Source organism: Medicago truncatula, chromosome 4 (genome assembly GCF_003473485.1).
Source record: "Medicago truncatula cultivar Jemalong A17 chromosome 4, MtrunA17r5.0-ANR, whole genome shotgun sequence".
Taxonomy (NCBI): domain Eukaryota; kingdom Viridiplantae; phylum Streptophyta; class Magnoliopsida; order Fabales; family Fabaceae; genus Medicago; species Medicago truncatula.
Window position 1 is genome coordinate 46,285,205 of NC_053045.1, and position 22,368 is coordinate 46,307,572.

General features: G+C 32.5%; 3 protein-coding genes and 1 non-coding gene across 4 annotated transcripts; 1 reads left to right on the forward strand and 3 right to left on the reverse strand.

Moving 5' to 3' along the window:
• Positions 1-1,546: 1,546 nt before the first annotated feature.
• On the reverse strand, positions 1,547-7,994 carry LOC25493398 (serine/threonine-protein kinase rio2). The gene is made up of 10 exons (XM_013601887.3): positions 7,533-7,994; positions 7,232-7,407; positions 7,061-7,149; positions 5,108-5,225; positions 4,907-4,980; positions 4,454-4,501; positions 3,407-3,575; positions 3,205-3,321; positions 2,306-2,392; positions 1,547-2,030 (listed from the first exon to the last, which is right to left on the reverse strand). Exons 1-10 carry the CDS (start codon positions 7,846-7,848, stop codon positions 1,842-1,844), a joined length of 1,383 nt encoding a protein of 460 aa, XP_013457341.1. The 5' UTR covers positions 7,849-7,994; the 3' UTR covers positions 1,547-1,841.
• Positions 7,995-11,178: 3,184 nt separating this feature from the next.
• TRNAP-AGG (transfer RNA proline (anticodon AGG)) lies at positions 11,179-11,250 on the reverse strand. Its single transcript has one exon. It is a non-coding gene; the product is annotated as a tRNA-Pro (tRNA).
• Positions 11,251-15,030: 3,780 nt separating this feature from the next.
• Positions 15,031-18,278, forward strand: LOC25493401 (high mobility group B protein 14). Its single transcript, XM_013601891.3, has 6 exons — positions 15,031-15,182; positions 15,665-15,820; positions 16,463-16,520; positions 16,787-16,831; positions 17,772-17,852; positions 17,941-18,278. Exons 1-6 carry the CDS (start codon positions 15,115-15,117, stop codon positions 17,989-17,991), a joined length of 459 nt encoding a protein of 152 aa, XP_013457345.1. The 5' UTR covers positions 15,031-15,114; the 3' UTR covers positions 17,992-18,278.
• A 616-nt stretch (positions 18,279-18,894) lies between these two features.
• On the reverse strand, positions 18,895-22,310 carry LOC25493402 (uncharacterized protein ycf23). Its single transcript, XM_013601892.3, has 9 exons — positions 21,957-22,310; positions 21,783-21,848; positions 21,166-21,240; positions 20,872-20,934; positions 20,680-20,739; positions 20,213-20,302; positions 20,005-20,112; positions 19,377-19,499; positions 18,895-19,252 (listed from the first exon to the last, which is right to left on the reverse strand). Exons 1-9 carry the CDS (start codon positions 22,161-22,163, stop codon positions 19,121-19,123), a joined length of 924 nt encoding a protein of 307 aa, XP_013457346.1. The 5' UTR covers positions 22,164-22,310; the 3' UTR covers positions 18,895-19,120.
• Positions 22,311-22,368: the final 58 nt, after the last annotated feature.

Genomic DNA, 22,368 nt, shown 5'->3' on the forward strand with positions numbered 1-22,368 from the left:
GTTTACATTAATTTTTTATTTTCTCTCTCTATTGTTTTTGTGTCAATAACTCATTTTCTTTATAAAATTTTGGTTGTCTCAAAAGTTATCATATAAATGGATGTTCAAATAACACAACTATTGAATAATTCTAGAGTCAATTTTGTGATTTCCTTCTTAAATAAAATAATATTTTTCCACCTAGAGTATATAGACAATATTTTCCAACTCGTTCAACAATAAGACATTAATATAATGACTTTATATAATGAGTGGTAGTTGAAAATATATTAACGTTTTTACTGTAGATTGAATGTGAGTTTTTTTTTTAAATGATTGAATATTATTAGGTTTTTTAACAATAAATTATATTAGCAATGACAGGGGTAATCTCCTTAGCACAAAGTGTATAAAGGAAACCACATATAATTACAAGCTGTCAATCTAGGAATACACAAAAAGGTTAATCGATACCCAAACACCTAAACGGGTTCAACCACGAGCCATAAACAAAATTGGCCTTATTAACTTTAAGCCAAAATAACAATAAATACTTTACTTTTTCTAATAACTGTGGAATGGTATTTTCTAAATTTGTAAACGATACTTTTTCTAATAACAATAAGTATACCATTGTGTTCGTTCCACACAATCCAAATATTATTAGTTGAATGGTCAATAGAGATGAAGGTTGAATAAGTTTTTAGTCCCAATAAATATACCGAATATTGTTTTTAGTCCTTAGAAGAAGAAAAAAATTGACATGTTTGGTCATATAATTTTTCCAACAATGTCAAAAACACCCTTTATTAAATTTGATTCCAAAATCAATTGAATTTTTTAAATCATTCTATATGTTTAAAAAATAGAATTATAGTGAATCACATTACCTGAAATCTCAGCCATTCAAAAACTTCATCCTATATTCAATGATTGATATCTATTTTTTTTTTTTAAAAATCTCATTTTACAAAAAAAAAAAAAAAAAAAACAAGTTTCCTACGGTAGGAGACCTAAGGAGGTCACCTACCGTAGCCTTGGCCCAAGTTTGAAGTTGAATACCTGTTTGGAATTTGAACAAACTTTTTTCAAAGTGCAGAATCACAATTTTTTGTTTTGTTTTTGTTCAATGGTTTAACGGTGTTAACCTTGAATGGATGTAAAAGAAAATAAGGGAGGTTAGTGTCACTTTGCAAAATAGAGGGGGTGTTGGCAACATTTTAGCAAAACTCAGGGGAGGTCAATGTATTTTACATTTACATTCAATCACATCGTATTATTTAGATATTTGTAAATATATTTTAAAAAAATGGTTACAAAGATATTTTAAAAATTAATCTAACAAAGTTGCATAATAGTATGATTTGATTGGGTGCATAGATAAAAAAGTTTTACACTGTAGTGCATCAAAATTAATCTCAAAACTTGTTTAAAAAACAAATCATCTCAGTAATGGTTCCTACTAGATACCTTTCAAAACTAGGGAATTAAGACCCAAAAAAAAACTTGTGTCAGGCTGATTTTTTATTTTTACTGAACTTTACGTTAAATCAGGCTGCTTCCAAAGTCTAAACAATTCACCATGCATGCAAGAACGACAGAATACATAGGAAGGCAATATTTTCATTCAAAAAGATACAATTATTCTCCCTGGATAAAGAGAAAAAAAAACTCAACCGAATCTATGCAGCTTCCATACCTCCGAAGTACAGTCCATACATATATTTGAATTTTAAGCAGATAATTTAGCCGTTCTAATAGATGGCACGCCATCGAACATATATATTTAGTATTTTAAAGTCCACTTCAACGTATTCGAATGACATGAGGTCAATCACATGGGTTTTGTTTTCCAATATAACTCACCAGCTGCTCATTTGCATTTGAACCTTAGCATTTTGAGATGACCTACCACCCTTGTCTTTGTGAGAATTCCTGGATCCAAGTTTCTTCCGTCCCCTACGAGCTGATGCTATAGCACTTTGTCTTTGCTTACTCAAGCTCTTTGTGAGTTCAGCTTCAATTCCCACTGCATTATCATTGTTTTCCTCCTGCAAATCAAATTAATATCATTATGGTTTTCATGTACAGGCTAGATAACAAAGATTCTATAAACTAGAATAATATTAGTTTACTTTCAATAAAAATTCATTCATTCGATCTTGACAGTCAATTAAATCAAATCCAATTGCATTCTCATTTTGGGATTTTTACAGCATTCCTTGTTAACGGGGGATACAGTACTTCCCAAAAAATGCATCATGAAGAAGAAGAAAAGCAAAAAAATGAGATAATCACCTAATAAAAATAATAGAAATTAGCTTACCATATCGCTCGCCTCTTCCTTTTCAGATCCGCTGTTTTCACCTTCTTCAAATCTCTCCTCTTTTCCATGACTTTCATGTCCCTCATCCTAAACATGGTTTCATTAACAATCTTTCAATTAGAATTGTAATATACGAAATTGCATAACTAGTGAAATAAGCTGAAAAAAATAGTCAATTAGTGAACAAAACAGATCTTAGATAAACTACAGGACATTCAAATTTACTTCCCACAGTTCACTTAGAATATCACAGAAGTTCCCACACTTAATCTCACATTCAGAGCAATAAAAACTTTAAATTCATCCTCATAAAGCCTAGAAAGCAAGTTGGATATCCTTCCTAAGTTCTCCAACACTAATGTCCTAAGCAAATACCCAAAACCTTCTATTGATTATGCCGTGTCATGTTAGGGTCACCGGAATGGGTCCTATTTTTCTCTAATAAGGATACCAATAGGGATGAGCTTTTTGACTTCATCCTAGGTTCGTCTTGGAGGTGGTTTTTGGGAAGAGTATCATCGGGGCCTTGTGCTAACTCGCTGGATTGTATATCTAGGCTTTAGGTGGTACTGTTGTTTTATGTTTGTTGTCCTTTAAATGGGTTTGAACTTTGAACTACCTGTAGTTAATTAATTTTCCCGTTCAAAAAAAAAAAGTTACGCAGTGTCATTTTATTAGAATCAAGGGCATCAACAGTTTTCAGAAAGGCAATCCCCTAACAGATGAGTCTGTTTATTTTATCTTGTTGAGACACTATTGTTTTATATTTCTTTACCTGTACTTCACTCCTCCTAGGTCCTAACTAAATTCATCAAAATAAAACAAATGAACAAATAGCACATACCATTTCCCATAGCCAGTGGATCTTGTATGACAACAAAAGCTAATGGATATATTACCTGCTCCGACAAATGTAAAGAATCAACATTTAAATCATCTGCTTCATTCAGGTTTCTCACCAAGTCACCATCTTCACTATCAGAATTTGTATCACTCTCCACCTCGCCTTCAATAAACTGCAGATAAATTTGAAGATATTTAAGGTAAAATGTTTCACAATCAATGCATTATAACTAAGAAAAGGCAGAAAAACCACCATACCCTTTGAATATCTTCCTCATCTTTTTTACCAAAGCCACTAGCAGCAAGTTCCTTATCTAGAAAACCAGCACTGCTGTCTATTGAAGAAAAACAGAGTTTTCCAGCTTCCTCTCTCCCTTCATTAGAATTGTCGTTATCATCTATGCTTTCTTGAAAAGTCATATTGAACCTAAAACAGAAAAGAGGGACAAATTATCAAGACAACTGGTTGCGCAGCCAAAGACAAACCCAAAATCTTTCGATAAGTTAAGCAAAAGATAAATTAAAGATTCAATCAAAATAAGAGATGCAATATACTAATAGTGTGTATAGTAGTAGTACGTACTAAAAGTGAATGACAAAATAAAAATCAACACTTCAAGTAAAATATCAGTTAAAAAACCAAACTTATAACCATCAGAGATACCAAATAGAAAATTAGGATAAAATCAAGTAGCATGAAAAAGGCAAGGAAACAAGAGTATGCTCCTATCAAAGATCTTATCATGCAAAACAAGTGTTACAAATATTTGTATCAAATTGTATCAATGAGTGAAAAAACACTTCTTTTTTTATTTCTAGAAAATATCACAGGACACAAATTAAGGGATAAGACACAGGACCAAAATAAAAAAATTGATTGCTAAACAAAGGGGAGAACTGTTTGAGTTATCTGGGAAAGAGGAGATGGAGGAAAAAAGGGAATTATGAATATTTATTTATATTTATAAGATAAAAAAAATACACCTAAAATATATCGACTGAATTAATAAAAATGTAAATAAGAGTATAGTCCGAAAATAATTTAACAATAAACATTAAAATAATTTTAAAATGTCAACATATAATCCTATATTCCTATGTCTATCCTTAATGCAGAACAAACATTAGACGGCACAGAAGGTATGTATGCATATTAAACATTAAGTGGAAAATTGTCGTAACTCAACTGCTAGGTATGTAAGGCCTTAACATTACTTAACTAACATTACTTTACTCTCCCATTCCTCTCAAACCAAGCAGTGAAATTCACAAACACCAACACATAATGTCAAAATAACTACAAACCTCTTTCTGAAAAACTTAAAGATACATTCAACATCACGATCAAAGTACCTGAAACAAGGAAAGATTATAAGTTAAGGCCTAACGAAAATATATTAGTTGAAAATATAATATTGTGTTAGGTATTTGTGCTTAATATAACAAAATGACATACTAGTTAGATATGATCGAATGCATGTGTAAAACTATTTTATACTGACAGTGCCAGTACATACTACGTACCAATTAAACTCAATAAAAAGTTTATTGACATATTTGAACTAAAAAAATTTCGTCGACATCATATCTTAAATTTCTGTGGACAATATTTAAAATTCAAACAAAAGATAGAAAATGAGGTTCATTTCAGAATTGTCACGAGAAAAAAAAAAAGTTAGCGTTCATACAAGCATGAAATCAAAGGAGAAAAAACAGAATTTGAAGGGACATAATACCATGCAAGGAAGAAGCTCTTACATCTTTGCATTACGGTGCGACACAGACACCATTTGTGGAAAATCAATCACAGTAATTTTTTCTTCATCGTCAATCTACAGGAAACGGAGTCAAGATTGTAAGCCAGAGGCAAAAGCCACAAAAAATGACATGTAACGAAAAAACTTTAGTGTTGTATCTAATGATAATGCTGACAAGTGCACACAGGTTATTAAAGCATACCATGATGTTAAATTCATTGAAATCACAATGAATGAGACCATGTTCTGCCAGCCGAATAATTATACCAATAATTGTCTCAAAAACTGTCTCTGGGTTTTGTAACTGCTTCACCTGAACGCTGCATTTGCAGAACCAAGCATACAACAAATTCAAGCAATTGTTCACCAAAACCAGTGTTAAACATGTGGAATGGAGTAGTGGTACAAACTACAAAGTCCAAACCAAAAAGCAAGCTTAAGAACAAAAGACTGTTAAAATATATGAAAACATCCCATAATATTTAACTCTGTCCTTAGAGTAATTCAAAATATCTATAAATCTCTTAGGGTTGATAATGTTTCATTAGATTTTAGATTATATTTCACAATTTAATTAGGATTAGTAATTATCATGATTAGTTGTATTTAATTAAGATTAAGAGTTGAGTAAGGCTTAGTGGTTAGTCTTTCAAATCAAACTATAACCACAATCCGAAATCTATATTATTTCTCATCTTCATTCCTTATCTAAAAACCAACAATAGAGAGGACGGTAAAAGTTAGCAAAGATAGTTGTGTTAACTACTACAACTAGTTCTTAAAAGCAAAGATGACTTTCAATTTTAAAATTGTGGTATTATTATCCCTTCTAACACACACTTATGATTATTCCCAAAATTAAAGCCGAAAAAAAAAAAAAAAAATACTTAATCAATTCACTTTCTCCAATCATCATCTCATCTCATCACTCAGACTCTATTTCATTTCTACTAAAATAGGAACCCTAGCCGTTAACCACGCCTATGACCTAGCACAACGTTCCTCATCACCAATGAGATCATTCATTTGTTGGTTAGTTTTATCATGTTTATGCCTGCAAACTTTTTAAAATATATCGTTTTCTATGCCTTTGTAATAATGAGTAAGGTTAGTTATAAAAAGTTGTTTGAAAAATAGATAACATGAAAAAACAACATATTAAATACAACGTTCCATGAAATATTTTAGTATGACGTATGTTTTATGCATGAAATACAAATTTGTGAGAATAAGAATTTTTTACATTGTATTTTCAAATAAACCAATCAACCGAACCAAACCGATTTGTTTCGTTCGGTTACTTTTTTAAAAAAGAGTGAAAACCAAACCAAACCGATGAAGATTTCATCGGATTGGACAGTTTTTTGACTGAAAACCGATCCAAACCGAACCGTTACACCCCTACTAATCCAACACAACAATCCTAAAGGATTGAAGTTGCGAAGAGTTAAAAATCCTTTACATTTTAGCCACAATTGTGGTTGGAGACTGCGATTCAAAACTATATACATGTGACTTCATTGCAACTTAGATTGATTGATGTTTCGTGCTTAATCCGTGTTTTTTTTTTTTTTTGTTCTGAATTGGGAGGAGATTCTGAAGAAGCTGTCAGCCTTGAATGGAATGATACGTGTGTGTAAGCCTTACTTTTCGGCGTGCTTGTGGCAAAGGATATGAGGTTATAAGATTTGCAAACAACTGTTACTACAAGTCGTTATAGATGGATTATAGTGTCTGATTCCCTTATATGTACCATTTGGTTTTTATTCACTTTTATGAAACCACAATTTACTACATGCGACTTCGCAACTAAACCACGTGCATCCAATGCTTTATGACGATGATAGTCATTAAATAACTACACTGCTTAAGAAATGGTAGTTATTCTACACGAACAAGATATAAAAGCGAGGGATCGCCTCACGGTCAGATCTCAAGCATATCCCGGTACTAATGTAAACACCAATTCATAGACCACACATCAAATATTATACAATTTTGACAGTCACAAAACAAATACCATCCCTAAGAGTACTTAATCTTGTTTGGTAAGTCGGGAGATACATGTGGCGCGAAAGTGACTTTTATGTTTGAAACAAATACCATCCCCTAAATGACTTTTATGTTTGAAACAAATCGAAAGAAGGGCACTTACAGAGGATAACCTTGGACAAGCGACATGATTACACAATGTCGATTATGTTCCACAGCCTCTGGAACAGGAAAGCCATGTGTTTGCAAAGCCTGCTCAAGCGAAGAACATGTCACTAGAAAATCAAGTAAAAAAGTAACAATTCAAGTACATAACCAGGGAGAGTAAAAGCACCTTCATGAAAGCAAATTCTTTAAGTGCAGCAAGGCGAGATAAATAGAGCCAATTATAACTACTACGATGTTTTAAGTAGTCACGCTTGGATTTAACAGCTCTAAAAGAAACTCTACCAAGCCTATGTAACTTCATAGCCATAATTTTTCCATCTTCATCAGCAACCTCGAATATATCTAGCAAATCAATCACAAATAGCACAATCAATTAGGAGAGTATAATTGAAATGACACAACGCTGACACATCCGGTAAGGTTCGTGTCAGGAAACGTCTTCCATCAGAAGTGTTGGTGCTACTTACCAGATTCTTTTCCAACACCGATTTGGCGACCAACAGAGACAAAGACACCTTTATTGACCATAGTTTTGATGGCAAGAAAATCATAACCAAGGTAGGTAAGGCGGAAGCCATCGTATTTAGTAGAGTCATGATGCAACAGCTTGTGTTTAAGCAAGTTTTTCAGAACCTTGTAGGTGCCACCATGTTTGAGACGAGCAATTCGGTCGATGAGTTCAGCAGGGACAATTTCGTGGTTTCTCATGCCCAATTCAACGGCGGTGAGAACCCTAAAATCATCTTTAGAGAGGTATCTCAAAACATCTACGTCAAGCTTCATTTTCGAATTTTATCGTAGTTATCAGACTCTCACTCTCTGCTGATTCCGATATGTGAAAATTGCAGCGGACGACGGAGAATGGAGCGGTGGTGTAAGTCGTCGGACGGCGGGGACTGGACTTTCACAATTTGCATTCCAGTTTTGTGTGCGAGTGTAATAGCTTTCGTGAATCGGGTTAAGTTTCGTGAATCGGGCGGGTATTGGATTTAGGGTTTATCATTAACCTAATAAAAAAATTTACCAAAAAAAAAAAGTCTCGATAAAAAAATACACTTTTTGTTTTTGCTCTTTACTCTTCACAGATAGCACAATCAAGTAGGAGAGTATAATTGAGATAAATTTTTAGTCCTCTAATTCTAAAATCAGCTTTTTAATTTTTTTTTTAAGAAATTAAAATGGATTATATTAAACTTCCCAAGCACAAGGAATCCTAAGGGATCACCAAAAATTTACAAAAGCGTAACAACATAAACATAGTACAAAGAATGAAAAAATAAGCACCAAAATCAACATATGCCCATACACAGTAGAGGACTAAGCCACTACCTATGGTAATCAAAGGACAAGTTAGGGAACTTTGCCTTTAACCACCAAAACGAGAGAAGCTTAACATTGTCAATAAGCTGTAAAGTGGAGGCCGGTTTATCTGAAAACAATATGCTACTTTTGTCCTTCCAAATAACCCAAATGCAAGTGCACCAATTCATTACAAGCCAAACACGGTGAGATTTGGAAATTCCAACAATATGAGCAAATTGTTGAACATGCAAGTTCAAATCATAGGAACAAACTAACAATTCCTAACCAACGGTAAACAATGCACCAAGGAGCTCTAAAAAAGGAACAATCCAAGAATAAGTGACTCGCCGTTTCCAGCTGACCACAACCTGACACACACATTTGATCACCAACAAATATAATGCGACGGTGAAACAAATTATCTTTTGTCGGAACACGATCACGAAGAAGACGCCACATGAACAAGGATACCTTCAACGGAATGTGCCTCTACCAAATAATATCAGGCGCAATTACATTGAGAGAAGGACCAACACTAATGAGGAGAGTGTATGCACCTCTCGTTGTATACCCCGCAAAAGGAGGACCAACACTAATGAGGAGAGTGTATGCACCTCTCGTAGCATACCCCGCAAAAGGATTTGGTGACCAAACCCATCTGTCAGAACACTAAACCTGCAAAGACACATCAGAGAGTAATAACTGACACTATACTAAAAGTTCTTCCTCCCACACCATGAGGCTCTTCCTCCACCTCCATGCTCCACCATCGGCCCCCACTTCAACCTATTCATATTTGACACCAACGCCTATTTGTCAATTGACAACTTAAATAGACGACGGTACCGGACACTAAGAGCTTCACCCCCCACTCATTTGTCTGTCAAAAAATAAGTGTTTGTGTCATCCCCCACCCCTTCGACACAACCTATCCTCAAACCATCCCACACCAAGGCCCCCCATCCTCCCTAATGCGGGCCATTTGCCGCCATCAATCCGATTCAGAAATCCCTCCCTCTCTAAGTCGACCGCCCTCCACCCCATACCCAATGGCCAACACTCGAAACCACAAACCACCTCTATCTGTCACCAACCTCCAACACCGTCTACCAAATAGAGAAATGTTAAACTCCCTAATTTTCGTTACATTTTTTTACAATATGTGGAATTGTTTTGGTCCCCTCCATTTTTTATGGTATGTTAGTGATGAGTTGGATATAAATAAATTCATTTTTTTAAGAATAAATAAATTCATATAGTTAGTTAATATTCGAGTAAATAGTCAATTTTCCCCTTGAAATTGTAGGTTTCGTCAATTACCCCCCTGAAATTAACAAAACTTCAATTACCCCCCTGAAATTGCATAACGTTAATCAATTTACCCCCTCCGTCAAATTTTTCTGTTAACTGTTTACGGTTATGATCAAATACCCCCCTGAAATTTTGCACTTATGTGCAAAATGGCCCCTAAACTTGAAAATTTATATTTTTTTTATCCTAGATTCAAAAGATATTAAAGGCAAACAATTAACAATTATTAATCATATAAATCTTTATGGAATGTATGTTTATGTAGCTATTGGTCATATAAATCTTTATGGAAGGTATGTTACTCTCATGTGTTTGAAATATATACATATATAGAAGAATTTTTCTTACGCAAGTTGGTAATTATGTTAGAGTATGCAGTCATAAGTACACAAGTCTTTGAAAATTGTGTGTCCATATAGAAAATTCATAGGTTAATATCTGCAGAAGGAAGAAGAAACAAGGCTTAAGTTTGTGAATTTGCAATTTAATTAATGATATAATTTTTATAATGCAGGAAATGCCACATCTATTAGCTGCAACATGTTAAATAGATTATGTCATATACCTTCTGGATGAAGCCGGTAGATCACATTGTACTACAAAGTTATGTGATAGATATCAATTTTCTGCTGCTATGACATTCTTGTCTTGGTATAATTCATCAGCTTGATATCTTTTTAATATTTAGTTTATAGTTTTACCTTCTTTGTAAAAAAATTATCTTGCTCCTTGTTGATAAGTATGAAATATGAATGAAAAGACTGCACATGACAAAACCATGATTTCTTTCGCATATATTCATTCATTTCCTTGTGAATAGAATTTTTATGACAATAGGTACAATATACTACTTGAAGAACTAAATGTATGATTTTTGGTAAGAAAAAAAAAATCTAAATTTTTAAGTTTAGGGAGCATTTTTCACATAAGTGCAAAATTTCAGGGGGTATTTGATCATAACCGTAAACAGTTAACAAAAAAATTTGACGGAAGGGTAAATTGATTAATGTTGTGCAATTTCAGGGGGGTAATTGAAATTTTGTTAATTTCAGAAAGGTAATTGAGAAAACTTACAATTTCAAGGGGAAATTGACTATTTACTCGTTAATATTCATGTTGTAATGAAGTTATTTAACTCTATTAATTAAAAATAAAAAAAATAAAAAAAATTCAGATTTGGGTCCTCTTCTAGTCTACACCTTAAACAAGCCATATCCTTCAAAGCACCTCTTCCCTGTGCATTTGAAGCCACCTCAGAAAAACAACATTCCATCTTCATACACTACTTAGGAAATTTCTCAAACTCACATACATCTTGAGTAAGTAATGAAATTGTGCAGAAAAAGGTGAACATAAGAAAAATGGAAGAAGAATATTAACTGGATCTGTAAACAATACATCACTCACGATCTATGCGCCGCCAATGATTTAGGATCTGTAAACATAATGAATGAGGTTTTTAATTGGAAAAAAAAGAGTTCGACGGTTAAACATGAAAAAGGGGCATTCCGAGAATTGAACTCGGGACCTCTCGCACCCTAAGCGAGAATCATACCACTAGACCAAATGCCCATTGATGACGAATGAGTTAATACAAAATATATAAACCCTAATCTAATTTTAATGTTTACTTATTTTTGTAACTCAAATGTTAAATTTTAAACGCAAAATTGTCAAACCTATCATTGGTACCAGCACCTTAAAAAAAATCTTTAGTCGTATTGTAGAAATCATTATGTTCTAGTTAAAAGATTATGTTAAAATATAATTTTGATCTATTGAATACTTTTCCGGTCTATAACTTATAAATTAGAGATTGCTAACTTAAATCAATTTAATTGGTCAAAAAAAAAACTTAAATCAATTTAAAAATATTAAGGTCTAACTTAATAAGTGTATGTCTTTTTATTTTGACAAAAAACTCCACTTACTCCCATTCAAATCAAGATAAGAAAAACACCAAGTGACGACCCTTGCAATGCAAGCACCATAACATGTGTTACTTATCCTTAAAAAAAAATGTGTTACTCATACACCACACTATGTGTACATCGTGCACGTTGCTACTTGTCATCACATGCAACATTCTATTTTATCAAATGTATGTTGACCACGTGACAATGACTAGACCCCACAATTCACTCAAAACCTTGATCTTGTAACCTCAAATTTTTAAGTTAGAACACCTCACTTCACTCCACTCCACTCCAAACCTTGACATTGTAACCTCAAAGGCCAAAGTTTAAAATCTACTTGAAACAATTGTAATATGACTATCAATGCCACTATTATTAATAAAATTCTCCCTTTCTCATTTTTTTTTTAAATACTCCAAGCCTTGAATAATGTACATCAATATGCAGCCACAACGAGTTCACTAATCACTACTACATTGTGTGTTTATTTGCGTAGATTCTCAATTACATGAAAATTTAAATCAACCATTGCTAGGTTCTCTATGGAGGGCAAATACAGTGCTCTTTCCTACATCAAATGAAAGATACTAAATAAATTGAAATTGATTGTGATTTTATTAATCAACACAGCATGTAAGTAGCATGTAATTATTTTGGGTGTGTTTGTTTCAAGTTTACCAAATTTATTTCTAAGACTAATATTTCTTAGAACATAAATATGAGAATTTTATTTCAAGGTATTTAGAAAAAAGATGTTTGCTTAATATTATAATATTTTTGGGAACCATAAAAATAGGAATTATAATAGGAAATTACTCATGAATTTATTTCCATCTCTATCAGAACTTTATTCCCACCCCTTTTCTTTGGGAATTTTTTTATATTTCCAGAAATATTTTATACTAGGAATAAAATTTAGTAAACTTGTAACAAACATAAGCATGTATATTCCCATCGTTTTATTCTTAGGAATCTACGGATATAATAACTTGAAGCAAACGCACCCTATGTCTACGATTTCCTTCGTTATATTTTTCATTCAGTAATGAGATAGAGAAGTCAGTGTTCTCTCTTCTCTGTCTCAATATCACATCTAACATTCAATTGGGAGGATTTTAAACATAAATTAAAAAAGTTATTTCAAAGTGAGCTTCTACCATTTGATTTCATCCAATAAAGAATAACACACATGATATATTACAGACAAGAACAGTATAAGGCGTTGTTAATTTGTAATCTTTTTTTGGTAGTGAAAAAAAAAAATGGTATATAGAATTTGTAATTAACCCAACTGAAAGTGATTCAAGCATAAATTCCAACAACTTTTCTATATAATTATACATATAGAATTGGATGCAGCATGCAATTGCTATCACCTTATCCAATCTTATCGTTAAATATGCCCTAATTGGTATAATTTGTTGAAAAAAGAAAAGAAGCCTCATCAATTGGTATATGTCAATATTTATCCTTAGCATTTGTCAAAATAAAAAAAATTATCAGCAAAGAGGACATATACTTTATACTTCCATTAAAAATTATACCCAAATATTTTACTAAAAAATTAGACTTGAAGATGTTTAGGTGAAATGAAATGATGATACAGGACGTACAGTATTCTTTTATAGACAAGAGCCAGTTTGTTTAGGATTTTAAAAAACACATTTTTGATGTTTTAGTTGTGTGTAATCCTTTTTCAAAAATCATTTTGTTAGAAATTGATTTTAATGTTAAAAATGAAATTAACTATTTTGATTAGAAACAATTTTTAATAGAAGAGGAGAAGAATATGATTTTTCGTGTCTATGTTTTTTTCAATCATATATTAATGAAAAGCTATTCTTTTTGGCGCACCACGAAAAACAATTTTAACATGCATAATTGTTCAGCTTCAATGTTTTTCCAACTATATAACTTACGCTTTTCTTTAAAATCTGTAGAGAATAATCTTCAAATTATTTATATTGATATTTTTTTAAGAATCTTAAACAAAAAGGCTATAAAATTAAATAAGTTTTTTTTTTTTTTCTTGAAAAAATTAAACGAGATAGCTTCACGTTAAAGGAAACAATTGAGATTCTCCATTAACTTAACTTTTTTCATCTATATAATGAGGGGCTCAGTTAGCAACTAACATCGCAAAACCAATAAGCATATATACAACTATATATCGAGAGAGATAATATCATATAATATGGCTGGTTTATTAAGGAATATCTTTGGTTTGAACGACGGTGGAAACAATGGAACGATTGATGCCTTTAACAACAAGGGTGGCAAACAAGATTTCACTGAGGCTGAATTCAAAACTGGTGCAAAAGTTACCAAGGGTTACACTACTCATCGTAACAATGGAACCAAAAATGCTTTCAACAACTCAAATGGAGGAACTCAGAAATTTGGAAAGGCCAAGTTCGACACTGGGGCACATATTGGAAATTAAACCCTTAGGAGCTTCTCAAACATATATACAACAGTCAACATACATAAATATATGTATGTGTATGGCTAGTAACTATAAAATAAAGTGTTTTAATTTCTGTGTGTATACGGTGTACTATATGCTTGATGTATTAAATATGAAATAATAATGAAACTGGTAATGTTTGGTGTATCATGTCTTATCTTGAAATTTAGTCCCTCCTTTTGGAGGTGCGTATATTATCAATTATCAATATTGTTTTTGAGAAAAATAATTTTATGAATAGAAAGAGAAAAAAAAAAGTAGAAAAACATTGGAGACAAAGATCAAAACTTAAAATCAAACATTTTTTTAACAACAAGATAATTTTAATTATAAAAGATGGAAACAAGTACAAAAGTGGTATTAAACTCATATAAAGAAAGAAATACAAGAAGTAGTTCTCCATTCTAAGGAGACATGACCTAAACTCAACACAAGGAGGGTTCGTCTTAGGTGGTGGATTTTAAGATATATTTTTAGGACAAAAATATATATTAATTTCAAAATTATTTTATACAACCAATGTCTTATCATTAGAAATGCATTTATTCCTTAATTTAAAAATACATATTTTTATACCGTCGGTGCATTCCTAATAAAAAAACCAAAATTAACTAAATGATTGAGTTTAAATGGTTAATGAACTTTTACTAGGATCAATAGTTCAAGAAAATCGAGTTCGATTCCTAATAAAAATAATTCTTGACAAGGCTCTACTGACGTCTTAACTAAACTCTGAATTACTACTAGGTCTCTTCTCCTAACAATGGAAGGGTTAAAAAAAAAAACATAAATATACATTCATCTTTTATTTTGCTTGATAAAAGAGAATTATAGAACTAAAAGTGCTTTTATCCCCCTCAAAAAAAAAAAAAAAAACTTCTTATATTCCTTAATTTAAAAATAATGTAAAAATTAATTGAGAAATTCGTTGGTGTAGCAAAAAATAGGTCTATTTTTTTGTTTTTTTGAGGGACAAAAAATAGTTCTATGTTAACCCATCATTCACACATTTCAGACAGGTGTGGTTGCAGGGTTGATAGTTGAGACGCACCAATGGCGAAAAAAGCTAAAGCTTCTAACTCTCTCAAGAACGCTTCTTCTTCTTCGGCCTCCACCTCCGGGTACCCTTTCACTTTCTCTACTCTCCTTTTCGTTCACAATTTATGACATGTGTATAAATTGTTTTCTGCTTATTTTCACAAGCAGAAAACAAATTGATTTTATTTTATTTTCATAAGCTCTTCAGGATAAATTGATTTTTAGACCTATAGGGATATTAATAGAGTGATATGATTGTAAAAATTAGAAGATTCAGCGACTTCATTATAGTAAAAAATTATTGGAAGACCTAAATTGCGCACTGGTCATAATAGAAGGAACCAACAAAGCAGTTAAGCGTTGAGGAAAGAAGTGTAATTAAAATATTTAAAAGTTGTGTTGGATTATGTTATTGATTTTTATGTGTTGCCTTTAGTCTTGTACCCAAAATTGAATAAAATCATGGCGGCATTATGACTTTCAACTGTGTCTATGATTTATTACATTTAAGTATATGCCAAAATAGTTTCCTTAACTAAACACAATGCTGCATTGAGTTTTTCAGGAAACTAGTGTTAGCAATTAAATCGAATGAGGGAATGAAGAGATCGTTGCGGCAGACTAAGTCAAGAGACATAACCAAAGCCGTGCAAAAAAAGAACAAGCAAAAGATTGATGCTAAAAAGCCGAAGAAACCCCCCACTGCTTTCTTCTACTTCTTGTAAAACTTCTTTTATTCCTCCTTGTTCTTTATTTATGATGTTTAATTCTTATTTTTAATGTGTTAGTATAAACTACTCTTTGCATTTTCCATTTGTTCTAAATTTTTATGGAATATATTATTAATTTAATAAGAGTTTAGCTGCATTAAGGTTTATTTGTCTGTATATATGAAAAAGTAGCACCACAATTACTGGTTCATTACTAGAATGAACAAGTATAGTTAATGTTCTTACTGATCTGTGTGTTTCCTTTGGAGTTATACTACCGCTTAAGTTGAAGGGGTTCTGTTGTATTTTACGGATTTTGACTTGGAGGAATGGTGCAGAGAAGGTAATCATTTGTTGATTAAAAATTAGCATTATCCCCTCAAGTTCAAGAGTTGAGACAACCACTCATCTTCACACATGTTTATCATTAGTCATTTTAAAACAATTTTCTTCTGATAGTTTCCTTTCCTTGTTTCTACTTTGTCTTAATGTCCTCTGTTCATTCATACTACTATTTACAGTATATTTGGCATTGTGGTAATTAATCTAGCACAGTGACTGTGTGTAACAAACAATTGCTTCTTTTTTATATGGAAAATATTACAATGCTTCAAAATTACTGTGTTTACTGGACATTCTTTTTCATTCTGAAGGGAGGATTTTCGGAAAGAGTTTAAAGATCAGAATCCAGATGTTAAGTCAATGCGTGATGTATGTATAGAATCCGTCATATTAATATTTCGTCTAATTTATTTTATACTTTTAATTTCCCATGAAGCAACATTGCTTTACAATTGATCGTTTAGAATTTTCAAAATTATACAAACAACACAGATGTCTAACATCCATTTTAAAAATTGCTAGTTATTTTATGTTTTTGAGACTGAAAATATCATCATCATCATCATCATTGTTTATCATCATCATGCAAAGTAATATTTTTCTGTTTTGTTTTCCTCCTTTCCGTGTTCATACAGATTGGCAAGGCATGTGGAGAGAAGTGGAAAACAATGACTTTTGAGGTTAGTTTCTTTGTTCTTCTCCCTTGCATATTTAACCTGAATTGTGTTATTATGGTTGTGATGTTTGACTGCTGAAAACTGAGTGAATAATAAATTAAGTTTCAAAAATTGGCTCAGAGAATTTTGTCAGTTGTGATGTTTGAGTTTGACGGCTAAAAACTGAGTGAATCATAAATTATGTTTCAAAAATTGACTCAGGGAATTTTGTCAAAACTGTTTAGGTTTTTAACGTGGCTGAATGTTTGAACTTGATTGCCATGTCTCGATCATGACTTGTTCAAATATCAATGAATTAAATTTTGAACAAAACTCTTGATGAACAATTGGAAAGTTGGAATTCATTTCGACAAGCAGAACTGAAGATCACTTTGGAATTTCTAGGTTATGTACAATTTTACAATTCAGCTACTGTAATGCAAAAGTTGCAGAACTATCTCCTCTGGTTGGAATTCCAGGCTGGCATGATCATCTGTTTTTTGACTCATTTAGGGACAGTGTTTTTTTCTTCGTTTTTTATGTTTTATTGTTGATGTTGATAGCATTAACAAGAGTACCTTTGTAGGTTTGTCGTACTTGCATTAACTGCACAAAATGTTGATTCAGTCATTTCATCAAACCTTATAGCACCCAGTTTACGTGTCTTTATAAAAAATTAAAGAAAAGGTTTTCAAAACAGTTTTCTAAAATACCATCCATTGTGGAAACTTACCTGGGACTAAGGCACGTGAAGCCCTGCTGCTATCGAGAAGAAGCTTCTGCTTGTGCTAACCGTGCTACTATTTATTCCAAATCAATGTAGAACTAGTTTTTCAAGTTCGTTTCCTGTTTAAATTCCTGACAATGGAGTGTCAAGTATCCATATATTATGTTGAATTTGATCTGTGCAAAAAGGAAACACCACTTTGGTTGAGCTCTATTTAACAAAAAATGTATCTGACAGGAGAAAGTTCAATACTATGATATAGCAACAGAGAAACGTGCAGAATTTGATAGAGCAACGACAGAGTATAACAAGAAAATGGTAACCTATCTGTCATATTCGTGGCTAGTGAACTGACTCTTATTTGGCATGTTACTAAATATACAATTTGTTTTCTGATGCTTTGCAGGAAAGCGGCGAATATGAAGAAACCGATGAGGAGTCAGAGTATGACGAGTAAAACCATCGGTTTATTCATTTTCTTATTTACAAGGCTTCACCTATGTTAATTGAAACTACTCGAGGACCTTAAGTTGTATATTCAATTGTAGTCAGCTCTGGTTGTCCTTGTGAATAGTTATCATTTTTCTATGTTAGTTTTTTTTAGTGAAGTACCTAGTTAGTTAGATGCTTAAAAAGGCAGTTTTGGGCATATATATTAAGTAAACTGAATAGAAGGTATTCCTTTTACCAAACTTGGAATCAGGGTCTTCAACAAAAAGTAAAAATCTTTCACTCTCATCAATACATGTATGTGCAAAAATAGTTCATTGCTTTATAATGAAGTTATTAAGCTACATAAAAGATTTTTTTGAAACTGCGAAGACAAATAATGAACAGCACAGTAAGTTGGGGGAGTAGAAACATTATTTACCCTAAAATTTACATAGAAGATATTCTCACTAAATAAAAAGTGTGTTTTACTATGTTTTCAAAGTATGCCGGAAAAGAGTGAATTTCACATGAATTTTATGATACTGTAATTAAAAGTATACTGAAAATGTGTTACTAGTATTCCTCTTGTCATTATCGTTTAACAGACATACTTAGTTAATTACTGCTTATTAGTTCCACTGCGGCCTAAGTTTTCAACATGAATGTCAGATGTTCTCATTGGGAAAAAAAAGTAACAGGTTACATGAATCTATGAGGACTTTTCAAAGCAGCAAACAAGGCACCTTTTGATGGCATCTTTGAATCTATGAGGACTTTTGATGATGTCTGATTTTAAAATCATTTGGTGAACGCTTAGTGTTTTTTTTTGGGTAGAACGTAAATGTTTAGTGTAACAAAGCTTCATACATGCACTACTTTGTCAAAAGAATAACATGCACAATATCACTCAACTGACCAGCTCCATTCATTAAGAAGCAAAACCCCCAAATAGCTCATTAATCATTTCACTTTGACAGTGTAATTTCAACACCCATACAAGAACACAAACTACAAGTAAAACAGAAGTCTAAAATAGAAAAGGAGGAAAAAAGATGGATCCTAGCAGTTCTTATTTTTAAGGAAGGATCCAGATTTTCTTCAAACGTTTTATTCACTACCTAAACCACCTTAAGCTATTTCTTCCATATATTGAACTACTGGAAATGAGTTTTGACTTCATGTGTAGTGTGTATCGGAAGGGATGTCTTCAATGAATCAGCAATGCTTCTAACTTCAGCAATCATAGCGACCACGTCATTTAGTTTGTTAACTGCGGAGCCCACACCCTGTGATTTAGAAATACACCGAACCGAAGTCAATGATCAATAACTCGCCGCCAGAAAGGTATAGTAAGTTTATCATTATGATTTCTAATTTACAGTAAAAAAATCGTTGGGAAGAAATCCTTACCACACCAGAAGCTCCGGCAGTGATAGCCATAGGTGCTGTGACAGCACTTAGCCCGGATGAACACATGACAGGTATCTTAACAGCTCGTGATATAGAATATGCAGCTGCTAAAGTTGGTGTTGCCTACAATAATCACTGATTAGAATTTTGATAATTTAAGGAAGGGTTTGTCAAATGCAATCATTATCTAGCAATTAAAAGGATTCTCTCATGATGTCAAATTGTGTCTATCTTAACCCAACAGAATCACGTGTCTATCATGTTAAATATTTTTAAAACACTTAACATGATTTACTATATAATGATAATGCTGGTTGGATGTTTTAAACTATGTAGCATTGAGTTTTAGATTGAAGGCGTGTCAGGTGTATGACATGTGACACTGACACGACATCGACACATGAGTTTACATTTCAATCATTTCTATTTTCTCAAACTATTTTCAGCATCTACGTGCAAGTATCACATCTGGTGTCGCTGTCTATGTCACTATGTTAGTACTTCGTAGGTTTTAAACCATTTTGAAAATTACCACAATCATTGTTGTGATGCATTTTGCATTTGCAGTAATGAAAATGTAGGCAAATAGGAAAAGACACAGGCAAATCAAAGACATCTTCATGTTTACCTTCTCAATCAAACCAAGAACACCAGACTTTGTAGGATTGGAACATTTTCCTCCCTCAGTTTGAATAATATCCACACCTTCTAGTTCAAGTGATTCTGCAAGCTTGACCTGTCAAAGTTTAAGATTTTTTGTTTATTTATAGTACTATTTAAATACCAATAGTATCAGAATGATTTTGCACTTTGGAAGTATAAATGCTGTATGTAACCTGATCGGGAAGGCTTAGTGTGTGAGGAACAGTGACAGACAAAACCACAGATGGAAGTATCCTCCTTGTCTCTTTTGTTAGACTCAGAATCTGCACAGAAGGATAAATAGATCATGAAAATACAAGAAAACTAAGTGTGAGTTTCTGTTGATGACTGTGTTATTTAAAATCAGTAACAATATGCTAACATTCAATACAAATATAAATTAAGAGTTAATTTATATACACCTTTAATTTATGTACACCTTTAGTCAATCAATCATAATTGTTTAATCATTAAAAAAGCTTGACTTTCATTATACCTAGCTTAAATAAAAGTCATGCAAATGATGGTTGGTTGATAATGTAAAACATTTTACACTGACAGTACATCAAAATTATTCTCTACATATCATTGTCCTTTTGTTCCGTGAATTTTAGTGACTACCATACACATTCATGATTGAATACTGAAAATCACTCTTTACCTGCTCTGGAGTAAAAATCACTCCCTTCTCATAAAATGAATCATAATTTCCAATCTCAACCTGCCAATGCCATATAATATTAAGAACAAATCTTGTAAGGATGAATTTTAAATGTTTATGGTTATCCCATCTTTTGACTAGAATATGAACTTGGAACTGATACTAGAAATGGAATTAGACAAAAGGTCAAACCATTAGTGCTCCTGCTTCAACTGCAGCTGGAAATGTTGCAGGATCTACAGAAGAAACACAAACCTGCAACAGCGATGAATCATAAATTGTTGCCTCTTTTAAGAGTATTGTAAATGTACATTGAAATTAGAATCAATATGCATGTTCAATACCAACTTTATAAATGATTAAGATATCCTCTGATTATAGTAAATTTTGTAGATGCAAAGGCATTTTTCATTTCCTCTCTGCTTAAGTCTGGAAACCATATAAACGAGAGTGTTAAAGACATTCATTAGAAAAGCATGAATATACCGGACAAGAAGTTAGGCTGATAGCTAGCTTCACCAACTCCGGGTCACATGCTATATCGACGTGAGTTGCTCCTCCCTGCAAGCACGACATTGACAAGAAAAGACTCATTTACAGTTCACAGTTGTATGTTAGTTTGTAATGTGAAATACTTTTAAGAAAAATAAAAGAAACCATCAGAGAACATCAGTTAAAATTTGGTCAAAGACTTATTAAAATATCATGAAGATTCAGGAGGAGTCCCAAACAGAAGATGATTCCAAATGTCAATTCATATCATATCAGTTATCACCTATCAGCTATGCCTCTTAGGAAGAGAAAAGGAGACTTTAGGATATTCCTGATTGAAATTTGCTTCTAGATATTTTCTACATTTTTCCAAATTTAAAGCACTTCAAGATTTTTGAATTGAGTCATTGACAACTCTAAATAATTCTAGATTTAACTAATTTCAAATCATATATATCACTCAGTTCTTTTAAGCTATCTGCTTTCAGATACAAAAAAATAAATAAATTACATAGATACTAAATCTTATTTTTTAGTTGTCAAATACTAGAGCACTAATCATCGGAGCTGAGAATAAACAAAAGTAATGTAGAATGAGTGAAGTGAAGAACCTTTTCTGCGGCAGTGACAACTGAGGCAACATTGTCTTTATCAAAATTCTGCAAGCCTGTGATAATCTTCAAAAGAAGCCAAATATTTATCAACATGCACATTACAACATTTATGGCAAAAGAAAATAAATGAAAAATGAGATAGAAATGGGTTTTGCATGGTTTACTTAACACCTTGAGAGCTGTTCTTTCGCGAAAATCCTTTAGGACAGATTCTTTGGTTGATGAAAGTAATGCTCTAGTAGTAAAACTGGTTTTTCTTTTCAATGTTAGTAGACATGGCTTTGAGGCTGCACCTAATAAAGGGTTATAGTTATGATTTGGCTTTAGAGATGAGATTGAAGAAGGAGAAGAAAGTGTTAGACATGTTAAGGAATGCATGTTTGTGTATTAATTGCAGTTATGAGTAGAAAGCAAGAAGAAGAGTTGGATTGAGAAATACTGTGTGTTGTTGTCTGTCTATACAAGAAGAGAAGGAAAATAACAGATAAGATATGTGGCAGCTTTGAACTGTCCTGTTCTTGAGACAGATATTTTGTCTGCCTTTGAAGGGTTAATACTAAGGATGAAAATATTTACAGCACCC

Bases quoted from the DNA above. Each gene is read 5' to 3' on its own strand.
- LOC25493402 (XM_013601892.3), bottom strand. From the start codon at position 22,163: ATGCATTCCTTAACATGTCTAACACTTTCTTCTCCTTCTTCAATCTCA. The intron at 20,935-21,165 runs GTATATTCATGC...TCGCTGTTGCAG, and splicing joins TCAGCCTAACTTCTTGTCCG to GTTTGTGTTTCTTCTGTAGA. The intron at 20,113-20,212 runs GTTACATACAGC...AAACTTTGACAG, and splicing joins CACTAAGCCTTCCCGATCAG to GTCAAGCTTGCAGAATCACT.
- LOC25493401 (XM_013601891.3), top strand. From the start codon at position 15,115: ATGGCGAAAAAAGCTAAAGCTTCTAACTCTCTCAAGAACGCTTCTTCT. The intron at 16,832-17,771 runs GTTAGTTTCTTT...TGTATCTGACAG, and splicing joins GGAAAACAATGACTTTTGAG to GAGAAAGTTCAATACTATGA. The intron at 17,853-17,940 runs GTAACCTATCTG...GATGCTTTGCAG, and splicing joins CAGAGTATAACAAGAAAATG to GAAAGCGGCGAATATGAAGA.
- LOC25493398 (XM_013601887.3), bottom strand. From the start codon at position 7,848: ATGAAGCTTGACGTAGATGTTTTGAGATACCTCTCTAAAGATGATTTT. The intron at 7,150-7,231 runs GTGCTTTTACTC...TCGCTTGAGCAG, and splicing joins AAGAATTTGCTTTCATGAAG to GCTTTGCAAACACATGGCTT. The intron at 2,393-3,204 runs GTAATATATCCA...AACCATGTTTAG, and splicing joins CTTTACATTTGTCGGAGCAG to GATGAGGGACATGAAAGTCA.